This window comes from Camellia sinensis, chromosome 9 (genome assembly GCF_055761805.1).
Source record: "Camellia sinensis isolate YWXY chromosome 9, ASM5576180v1, whole genome shotgun sequence".
Lineage (NCBI taxonomy): Eukaryota > Viridiplantae > Streptophyta > Magnoliopsida > Ericales > Theaceae > Camellia > Camellia sinensis.
The window spans coordinates 35,491,157-35,502,710 of NC_138969.1; the positions used below are offsets into that span (position 1 = coordinate 35,491,157).

Here is an 11,554-nt window from a genome sequence, read left to right on the forward strand (position 1 = left end):
CATGACTAAGGAGTGGTTGGCTGGAATAAACCAACTCTTGTTACTCTTCAGCCGAAGTAAGGGTATGGCTGAAGAGTGGTTGGCTGGAATAAACCAACTCTTGTTACACTTCAGCCGAAGTAAGGGTATGGCTGAAGAGTGGTTGGCTGGAATAAACCAACTCTTGTTACTCTTCAGCCGAAGTAAGTGTAGGGCTGAAGAGTGGTTGGCTGGATTAAACCAACACTTAGTACTCCTCAGCCGAAGTAATTATGTCAGCTAAGGAGTGGTTGGCTGGTAAAGTATAGTTTAACCAACCAAAACCGAAATAACAGTTGGAGTAATTAGAAGACATCACAAGTGCAAGCATACGCATCAAGACCGGAATAAGAGTTGCGCAAAATTTCCATTCATTAAAAAAGTAAGTACAAGAGGGGTGTAGCCCGGTTACAAAGACGAAATAACAAAAGAAAAAGTACAGAGTCAAGAAAAAAGATCTTCAATCTCGGCGTCAAAGGCAGCATCGGCGTCAACCTGAAGACCGGTTTCTGGCGCAGGGACATTCTCAGAAGGAAGAATGGTTTCGGCCGGAGCCACGGTTTCACTTGGTTGATCAATAGTTAGATCTTCCACCATGGGCTCCGACCGAACTACCCGACCTGCATTCACAACCGAAGTATCCTCAGGGACAGTGTCTTCATCAGAATCTTCATCGTCAGAGCCCTCAAGGAACTGCTATTGCATGGCCTTGGCATACTCCATCAGGGAGTTCGGTATAAAGTAGGCTGGAGGGTTGAAAACCTCGGTCTGAGGATCATGACCGAGCGTCTCAACGGCCCCCCTCCAGCCGCACTTAAAGAACAGCTCCTTGGCAGCATCGCATTGTTTGGCGTAAGCATCCTCTGCCCTCTTGAAGCCTTGTTTGTCAGCCTCCTTCACCTTCTCCTTTATTTCGGCATCTTTCTTTCTTTCGAGCTTCACCAGCTCCCGCAAGTACTTGTCCTTCAGAGCAATGGCAGTCTTTTGTTTTTCAGCTTCGGCCGAACTAACCATTCCGGTCAGTCCGCCGACCTCGCCTCGGAGTTCGGCCATTTCCTTTCTGGCCTCTTCCAGTTCGGCCGACTTCGCCTCTGCTTCTGCTGCTGCTTGCCTAGTCACTTTCCTCAGCTCTAGCACTTTCCTGTGGGTGATTTGGTTTTTCTGAATGGCCTGACAAAGCAACAACTTCCCTTTAAGCCGAAGAAAAAGTTGAAAAGAAAAAGAAAAATAAATAGAAAAGCGACCGAAGTTACTAACCAGAATCATAGATTTAGTAGCAGACCGGATGGACTTCAGCTCGGTGGTCAACTGTTTTTGGTGATGCTCCATATCTTTGGGCAGACACACGCTCTTGGCCAGATTGATGGCCAACAGGTGGTCTTTCTCAGCAACAACCGAGTCTGTGTCTAGAATTTCTCGGTCGTTGAAAGTTAGTTTCGGTGCCCAGCAGCCGATGGTTCGGTCGGAAGACACCGGTTGGGGGCTTGGTGGTAAGCTCGGCTGAATAGCAGGTTCTTCATCGACCAAAACCTGTTCGGTTTCGGAAGTTCGGGCACGTTTGGTTCGGCGGGAGGAGGATGGCTGCTGAGAAGGGAGGGTCACAACAGCAGGCTGCGATTGACTGGGAGGGGTTACTTCGGGCCTAGTTGTTTCGGTGAGAAGGGCCCTAACTCTGCTCCTTTTCGCCATCTCTTCTTCTGCGGTTAGTGGAACAAGTCTTATCTCGGGCAAGGATGGGTCCGGTTCAGGTGCTTCTTCAAGAAGGAAGTCAGTCACTCTTGCTTTTCGGCGACCACTATACCGGTAGGTCGGTTCAAAATTCAGAAGCTTGGCCCAACCTCGTTCTTTAATCCGTAGTGCGGCTCGCAAAACCGCAAGGTTGGGATAGCTGTATAGAGAATGGAGGTGGGCGAAATCTGCAAAAAAGAAGAAGTGTTAGTTCGGTCAATAGATTAAAAAACCGAGATAACAAACAAGGAACAAGACCGAAGTTAAATTACCAGGCTCTCCCATTTTCCAATTTATAGGTCGGCCAGGAATTTGGGCTTGAAAATCCTCAAAATTCCCAGAGACCCAGAAGAAGTCATCATCATTAAGGTCTTTGTCCGGTGTGTACTTGACAATCTTCTCTCGGCGGCGGCGGATCCTAAGGTAATAGACCCATCCAGCATCTTTCGAGCCGATGGAATATTGATGGAATATTTCGGCAAGGCCGAGGTTTAAACCGGTTTGGTGGTTTAGTGCGGCTATTCCCATAATGAGTCGGTATGTATTGGTGGACAGTTGGGTGGGGCATAACCTAGTTTGCCTAAGGAATTCACAGATCAACGGTTGTACGGGAAACCGTAGTCCGGTCTCTATTATGGATTGAAGAGTAAAGGGGACGAAGCCTTCGTTATCCCAGGGTGTGATGTCTTTTTCGGCCAAAGTCAAATGGACGTCATCCGGAATGTTATAGTCCTTCCTGAATTCGGCCATCCCACCAGGGGTCTCAACTAAATACCTATACTTACCCATTTGTTGTATAAATTACGGATAAGTTATCTCGGCGCAAAAATCGTGCTCAGAAGCTCGGTTGAGCACACGCAGGAGTGCCTGGGTAACCTAAGTCTGGAAAGTAAAAAACAGGGGGTTAAAGCACTGATCAGTGGACCATGCTACAATTTAAAAACAAGGTATAAGAGCCCTACTTCGGCCTCAAATTGGCTGGTTCTATTTCGGTTCATCTAAAGGTTTGACAGCTCGGCTTGAGCAGTTTTCTCGGTAGACCGGTTTAACGTCTAGGGGCAGCTTTCTGAGTTCGGTCTAGAAGACTAAGAGAGCTGGTTTAGCCCCAAGGCCTAAGTCGGTTGCAGTGTGAGGAAAGTTACTTCGGTTGAGTCCCTAGGGGCGGCTTTCTGAGTTCGGTTTAAGAACTATGAAAGCCGGCTTGGCCCCAAAAGCTTAGCTCGGTTATGGACCGAAGTACCTAGTTCGGTATGTGCACGTTTGTTCGGTGATCTTAGCTTGGCTAAAGTGGTTCAGAAGAAACTACTGATGTTCCTACAAGTTCTAGTTCGGTCATTCTCTGAATCTATCTACATACATAACACAAACAGTATCCTAGTTCGGTTGGGACGTGATTCTGGATCGAAATCGAGTTTTCTCTAGGGTATATGATATATAGTCACGGGCTTTACTAATTTTTTGCCATGAAAGTACTAAAGTAAATTAGAACTGGAAGAAAAATGTTTTGCAAAAGCAAACAGAGCATGGAAAACAGAATATAAAAGCAAAACAAAGAAAAGGAAAAAAGGATTGCTTACCAGGAAAAGATGAAGCAGAAGACTGGAGTCGGAAACGGTGGCAGCAAGAACACCGGCTTGAGTATGGAAGTAGAGGCACAGAAAGAAGATGAAGACAGAGAGAGAAGGTAGATGCAGGTGAATGATTCAGAAGTGGAAAGGATGTTTTGTGAAAGAAGGGAGAGAAAAAGGCGGCAAAAAGAGGCGGGAACAGTACGAAATTTCTGAAGGGCGGCATGACAGTTGGCCGCAGCTTATCAGAGCTTGCCACGTGTCACTGGAAAGGGAAGCGTTACAGTCGCTGTGATTGAAGGGACGTTTTGACCGGACATAGTAATACCCGAGGTAAAATTAGCTCGGTTGGAGAGCCTGAGGGTAATTCGCTCGGCTGAAGAGGCTAAAGGGTTTTTTAGCTCGGCTGGAAAGGTTTAATAAACTCTAGCTCGGCCAGTAGACTGATAATCCCAATCATGCTGCGCAGATGGAATTAAGGGGCAATTGAGAGGGCAATTTTTGGGAAAAATTGGGCCGAGCTGCGAGTTGGGCTTTGAGGCCCAAAACGCGAAAGACTGAGTAAAAAAGGCTGTAAAGGGTATTCCGGCCCAGGAGAGATTAAAGGCACTCCGGCCCAAGCTGTTAGAGTTACTCCGGTCAAGAACGATAGATTTACTCCGGTTCTGAGGAGATGTTAACTCACTCCGGCCCAAGGAGGTGAGATTACTCCGGCTCAAGAAGAGATAGTTACTTCGGTCCAAGGAAGAGTAAAACTACTCCGGTCTGGAAGCAACTCACAGTTGGGCCGGTCTCAGTTAGTCCGGTCGCAGTATGTTCTGGGAAGGCCGGTGTCGGAATTAGTCCGGTCGTGACTTACAATGGTTAGGTCGGTCAGAACTTGTTACTTGGAAGTTTGAACTAAGCACATAAAGGTTGAACAGGGCAGCCGAAGTAAAGAGTTGGAGGAGAAGACCGAGCTAAGGATAGTTTGGCCCTCTGTGGCTCGGTATAGCCAATTTTACTTCGGTCAAATGGAAGTTCGGCCATAAAGAAAACCATCCCACTTGGTTTAAGCAGTGGGGGAGGGTGTAAAAGGATAAGCATTATCCTTAGGAGAATGAATCCTAGGAGGACTCTGCATGGAGAAGTACAAGTCCTACTAGGATTGTGCCACGGGAAACTTATAAAAGCTCACAAGCATCACCTTGGAGGAGGTAATTGAACACAATCTTTCTGAGAACTTAGAGCTTTGTCTATTTGTTAAGTTTTCTGACTTAGGCATCGGAGAGGTTTCCGGCACACACCCGCCGGCTAGCTCACGTTTGTGTTTTCAGGTGACAAAGCGACGTCGTACGGAGGAGCGTGGACTTGGTCAACAGGATTATACGAGGAGAATTATTTCTTCCCCGTACAACATCTAACTCACAATCATTAAATTATTTCTTTTATAAAAAAGTCAAAAAAATCAAAAATCTTTCTCAAATTAAACTTTTTAACCCTAAATTAAAATAACTAAAAAAATAAAAAAAATAAAAAAACCAATCCACTATCCAAACGAAAGCTTACGCAAGAGTTGATTTTCTCTTTACTCCTTTTAATTCAAATAAGAGGGTCTATCACGGTTTTACTTTTTGACAATTCCACCTATTTATTCCTTTTAAAATGTCTGTATGGAGATTATTTATAAAAACTGAAGGATAATTTATGTGTAGGTCATAATAAATAGATTTATTATTTAATAAGTTTTATAATAATTAATAATTTTTTTCATTAAATACTATTAAAAAAAGTCATTAATTATTAATTTTTAATGTCAGTTTGAAAATTGTCATAAAAAATGTCATTAATTATAAGTTTTAGTGATAATTTTAAAAGATCATCACAAAAAGTCATTAATTTTTAATTTTCAGTAACAATTTAAAAAATTTGTCACAAAAAATCACTAATTGTAAATTTTAGAGACAATTTATAAAAACTATGACAAAAAAAAGTCACAATTTGTTAATTTTTAGTAACATATGTAAAAAAATCGTTACAAAAAAATTAATTTTATCGATGATTTTACTAGAACTTGTTTTCAATAGTACTTAATGGAAATTAAATTTAACTATTAAAACTTATTAATAGTTCATCTAAAATTAAATTGATATGATAATCATAGTCATATGATTTCAATATATTTAATTTAAAAATAAATAAATGATTTTTTCAAAACCATATTTGTAGTTTAATTTTTTTAAAAGAAATATGATGAAATCATATAACTAAATTTAGAGATTATTTCATTTTTATCCCTATACTTTTACATTATTTTCATTGACCCCTCCAGACTACTCTTATTTTCATGCATACCCCCATACTATTTAAATTACTATCAATTTTACCCTTGCCGTCACATTTGAAACAGAAAACGTTAAAAAAAATTACATTTTGGCCCCAAATTTCAAAATAAAGATGTAAATCCATCCTTTCCTATCAGCAAACCACTACCGCCAACCACCACTTCAAGCCTTTCTATCTCTTTCGTCATAATTTCGTTTAGCCTCATTTTTACATCGTTGGATTCAACTCACACTTTAGTTTTCATATCACATCTCACGTCTCGTTCTTCCTATTTTTGCATGCTATCGGAACTTCGAAAGTTGATAAAAAAAAATAAGACTTTTCTTCTCATTTTTTATTTTTCTTCGAGCCATCTTTCAGACTTCATATCTTTCTCGATTCTTGACAGTTCTACTTCATTCTTTCACCATTCTCTTCACCTTACTTCTTACTTCGCCCTATACTACCTCGCTTTCTCACTTCTTCGTGTAATGGCCAGTTGGTATGCCGAAAGTTGTCTGAAAACTAATTTTAAAAATTTCAAAACATTACAACCCATATGGTGCAGTTCTAGAAAAAAATGTGTTTGGTACCCTTCCCTTGCATCTCTCGCCAGCATATCTTGACACTCCCATCTGCGGAGCCAGTGAAGACCAACCCATCAAATTCGGTAACCATCGGACTGATAAAGACAAGCTAATGTTAGCTAAATAGACTAGTCTTTCATGAAGCCATGTGTGCTACTTTTTGTTAGCTCTAGTAGCCTCTACTTCACATACACACACTACACAAATGTGCATACACATATAGAAGCACTTAGAGAGCTCTCTTTAAGGTGCGCAATGTCGGATCAAACATTTGACTTGTATTTAAACACTTCCACGGCTATATAAAATTGAGGTGATCAAGGTTGACAATGCTAACCAGGTTTCCAATTGGTTCATCAACGCAAGGGTGAGACTTTGGAAGCCCATGGTGGAAGAAATACACATGCTCGAAATACGACAAGGTCAAAAAGCTTTGCAAAGGGAGGAACAACAGAATATCGATGGGCCAAATGATTATTTGCCTACAACCACCTCACTTACTTCTGAAAATCCATCCAAATCCCCCAAGCAGTCCCAAGACCTTCCGTCTAAATGCACTAAAAATGAATTTCCCGATATATACATGGGGACTAAAGAGCCGATGAATTTATCTTATGAAAATTTGTCACGTCATCAACAAATGAACGTTGGTGCAAGCACTGCAAGTGGAAGTGGGGGTGTTTCTTTAACACTAGGACACCATTAGAATAATGTGATTGGTTTATCAAAGCCTTTTCCAATTAACGCAGCTCGTCGTTTCGATCTTGAAGCGAACACCGAGAGCTATGTAATGGGTAGTTTTGAAGCACAGAATCAGCAATTTGGAAGAGATATGATTGGTGGGCAACTTTTGCATGATTTTGTTGGCTGAATGATATATATTGAGAAAGATCTCTATTGGATGTGTGCTTTTATTGACTGCCCAAACCAAGAGAACTTATTAGGTTTGTGTATGAATAGTAATCGTCGATTTGAGCGGCGTGAGAGGACCATGGAGGTATCAATAATGGCAAGGATTTGTCCCAAGAAGTTGCGTTTGGTGGGGAAGTGTTAGGAGGGCTGGTATCGACATTGCTGAATCGAAATGATTCGTCTGCGGGTTGGAGAAGTGTTGAGAGGGTTGATTTGCATCTTTCTTTTGAAATTTGGAATCAAAATGTAATTTTTTTAACGTTTTTCGCTTCAAATGTGACGGCAGGAGCAAAATTGATAGTAATTTAAATAGTATGAGGGTACGTATAAAAATAAGAGTAGTCTAGAGGGGTCACTGAAAATCGTTAATCTCCTAAATTTATCTTATCAATCTAACGACTTACACACAAGTCATATTGAATGAATAGATGAAATTATCTACGACAGTCGTGATGGACTTATGACGGACTTATGACCTAAATTTGACCCGTCTAAACTACAGACAATCCTAGCCTTTTATGTAAACAAGGGTTTTGTTCACTATGAACAAAATAAGTAATAAAGCATCTCCATCCAAATTTTTAAAATTTGGTGTGTTAAATTTTTTTAAAAGTTAGGTAACAAATTGATATATGTCAATTTGACATAGAAACTTTTCATTTAATATATCAAATTTATTATTCTATTATTTTTTAAAAATAAAAGTATTTTATTAAGTGGACTCAACATTTGACATCAACACGAAGTATGTCAAATTTAACATGTTAAGTTCATACTAAATGTCAACTCAGCATTTAATATATCGGGTAGAGTTGATACTTAATGTCAAAATATAACTGTTAAAGTACCATATCAAATTTAAAATATCGAGTGGAAGTGCTCTTATATCAATACAAAGCAATAAATCCATTTTGGTAAAAAATGTACTGATCCCACCGCATGGTAGTAGACTTCATTACTCCAAAGATAGTGAATAAGTAAGAGGTAAATTCCGTTCTAATAATCTTAGGCATCATAAAAAAAATATAAGAAGAAGTTTTTATGAAAATTTTCCACCATTTAATTAATTTGTAATGTTTTATTAAATGCTATACAATCACCATTGAATTAATTTTCATTAAAATTTTCATAATGTATAATATTACTCATTTTGTTCACAGGCCTATGAAAATATGCGAGTAAAATTGAACTCAATGTACCTTTTTCACACTTAAATATACATAAAAGTAATTATTGCACCCAAAAACTATTATCTCATCTAAAAATTAAGTTGTTTAAAGGCAAATGAACTTGGTTTGTATACCTCACAAATTTCCTCATCAAACACATTATGATGTCAAGTTACAACGGAGTGCTCCAGCAACACATTAAATTGTTGACTATTTTTTAATATCTTATTTTAGGTTATTTAATTATGTAAATGCTAACTAGTATTTTGGAATATTAGTTTAAAAAGTTTTAAAATAATTAAAATTTTATTATAAGGATAATAACACTACATTATCTATTTATATCACATTTCAAATATATATTAACTATTAAGGGCATCTCCAATGATTTAATTTTTTTTTTAAATCAAATTTAAATAAAAATTTCATTTGATTTCAAGTGTTCCAACGGAGGTTTTTAAAACTTCATCATAACACTAGTTGACTGAACGGACGACCGAGAGGATGTCCGGCCAGTCAACTGGTCAGTGTAATTTTTTTATAAATTTTTTCTTGAGGTGGTCATCCGGGGATATTCGGTGATAAAAATCTAATGACTATAAACAGTGATTTGATGAAAGATGTATCCATCCTCAATTTAATGAAAGATTTGAGAAATCCTGAATTTGATGAATGATTTTGTGCGGAGTTGGAGCAACAAAAAATAAGTTTTTTCATCAAATTTAAATTTGATGAGTCATTAGAGATAGTCTAATACGCCAATTAAACTATTATAGAACTTTATTTTTTAATTAAAATTTTAAAAGAATTTTGACCGCAACATTAATTTTCAATGCATTTAAATGCTCTTAAATCTATTATTAGTGGTGTTACATATATCAATTAGTGTACCAACTAGTGTATCAACATATGTTATGACATTATTACTGATTTCACCCATTATGCAAATTATAAATACCAAAAAAACTCTAAAATTATAACATACCATCAATAAATACACTAATTAATACATATAACATTACCCATCTGCTATACCGTACCAATACGTCTTCCAACATCGTTATCTAAAACAAGCCACCGTCTATAAAGTATACAAATACAAATATAACCGTCTCTCACTCATTATATGTGTGAAACAGTTAAATCAATTATGACGATTATAACAATTAAATCTCTATTTTAAATAATAAAAAAATATATATGACAAAACCTCAAATAACAGTGTGCATTATATAATAATACAGAGATATATGACATACACAAACCACTTTGTTCCAAAACCAAACAAAAACACACATTTGTGAAACACAACACAACAAAACAAAACAAAACAAAAGCAAAAACTAGTTACAACACAAGAAGAGCCAAACACATACTACTACACAAACTGCACCATAGCACGGGTCTCGCTGTGGCTCTGGCTCTGGCTTTCATGGCGTCTACTACTGTGACTCTGACTACTCTCTCTCTTCCTCCCCCACCTCCTCATCTGAATTTGCAGCATCGATGTTGCCACCAAGAAATCCACACACTGAATCGGATTCAACACCTCCAACAGCCCCTTTAAAGTCTTTAACCTCACACAATCTGCCATTTTCATCACTTTCTCTAACCCACCCAATAGCCCTTTCACTGCCGCCTCCACCAACCCATCCACCTCCGCCGCCACCCCACCACCGCCGCTCTTCACTCTGCTCGTCAGCCTCGCCAGCTCCACCATTCGGCGGTCCGCCATCGCCACCTGTACCATAAAATATATTAACAAGAAAAATCTTTAAAACAAAAATTAAATAAATGAGTGATAGTAGGACTCCAAATAATCTACTAAACTTTGAGATCTGCACATATGTGAATTTATGTGTGTTATATGTCAGGTAAAAAATTTGATAAATTATTTAGAATATATAACATTTTCGTAAATAATTATGACTCCAACACGTAACTTGACTCAGAATCTCAATCTTGTGTCTGACACGTGTACAATCAGTAGCGGACGGACAAGAGGGTCTGTATCAAAATACCCAAAATATATACAAAATAATAGAGTATATGTAACAAACATAATATCTCACACCAAAAAGATGAAAAAAATGAAAAATAAAAAATGTAAAAATCAATTATAACTAGACACCATCTCTGCTTAAATTGCGTCTGATTTTATAATTAATTTTTTTATATAAATAAAAGAAATATTAATTTAAATTTAGATAAATTATAAATACACTCTTAATTGTTACAGATTGTTTACGATTCGATTCATATTTTAAACAAATTTCGAGTTACCAACCTGTTGCCTTTCCATCTCCCTCTCCACCTTCTCTTCCTCCACCCTAATCTTCCCCTTTAGCTCCTCCACCATCCTCAACTGACTCTCTGACATATCGGCGAGGCTCGAACCTGGAACCCTCACTCGGAGCGAGTTGACGAGTTGGAACGCCATTGACGGCTTCCAACCCGTGAACCAGAGGTAAGCATTCTCGAGTGGACTCAACCACACCGGAACAAAAAACGCCAAAACATCCTCATGGGCCGAGGCCCATTTAGCGGTGTAGTAATCCTTGTGATGGGCGGTGAGTTCGGCCACAACAGTCTTGAAATCTGATTCGTTTGAGCTTTCTTTGGAGATCTTTAAGAGGAGTTGGAGATGGAGCTCCAGTTGACAGACCCATTTCTCAAAGAAGTCTGAGAACCTTTCTTCAACTTGGGTTTTCATGTTTCTAGAGAGAGAGGGATGAGAGAGAGAGATGAGTGTGGGGGAAAGGTGAGGGTGGGGGTGGGGATTGTATGTATATATAGGTGTGTGAGTGGACACGTGGAGGGAAGGGGGTTATGCCACGATGCAAGTGAGGATGGTGAGTTTGGGAAATGATGTGCTTCTGCATGGCTTACGCGCAGCAATCAGCGACCGGACCCCTGTTCACAGTTTCAACTCCTGAAGGGTTGGCTGGTATATTTGGATAAATATTGGTGCAATTTAGTGCAAGTTAAAAGGGTGATTTATAAATTGTATTTTTATATTTGGACAAATTATTTTGGTAGTGGGGTGAATATTCGGTAGTTTAGTACGGTCACACGGTGTTTTATGATATTCTATAATATTTTTTTAGTTTAGTGACATTTGAAAGTGTCACAAAATTATTTTTCTAATGATATTTTTTGATCTTGTGACATTTTGAACAAGTGGCACTTCTATCGGTGCCACGGTAGATACGAGTGTCACGGTAAATACTTGCAAGTGTCACTGCACCATTATAGCTGAAAACTTTTA

The 11,554-nt window shown here is 38.7% G+C and overlaps 1 protein-coding gene across 1 annotated transcript; it reads right to left on the minus strand.

Annotated features, from left to right (window-relative positions):
- Positions 1-9,538: 9,538 nt before the first annotated feature.
- On the minus strand, positions 9,539-11,035 carry LOC114256877 (transcription factor-like protein). Its single transcript, XM_028196576.2, has 2 exons — positions 10,574-11,035; positions 9,539-10,027 (listed from the first exon to the last, which is right to left on the minus strand). The coding sequence occupies exons 1-2, from the start codon at positions 10,997-10,999 to the stop codon at positions 9,665-9,667; spliced, it is 789 nt and encodes a 262-aa protein (XP_028052377.2). The 5' UTR covers positions 11,000-11,035; the 3' UTR covers positions 9,539-9,664.
- Between the last annotated feature and the right edge of the window lie 519 nt (positions 11,036-11,554).

What these genes read in the sequence shown, in the direction of transcription:
- LOC114256877 (XM_028196576.2), bottom strand. Translation starts at nt 10,999, where the DNA reads ATGAAAACCCAAGTTGAAGAAAGGTTCTCAGACTTCTTTGAGAAATGG. An exon ending in GGGAGATGGAAAGGCAACAG is followed by an intron (nt 10,028 to 10,573) that starts GTTGGTAACTCG and finishes TTTATGGTACAG; the next exon opens with GTGGCGATGGCGGACCGCCG.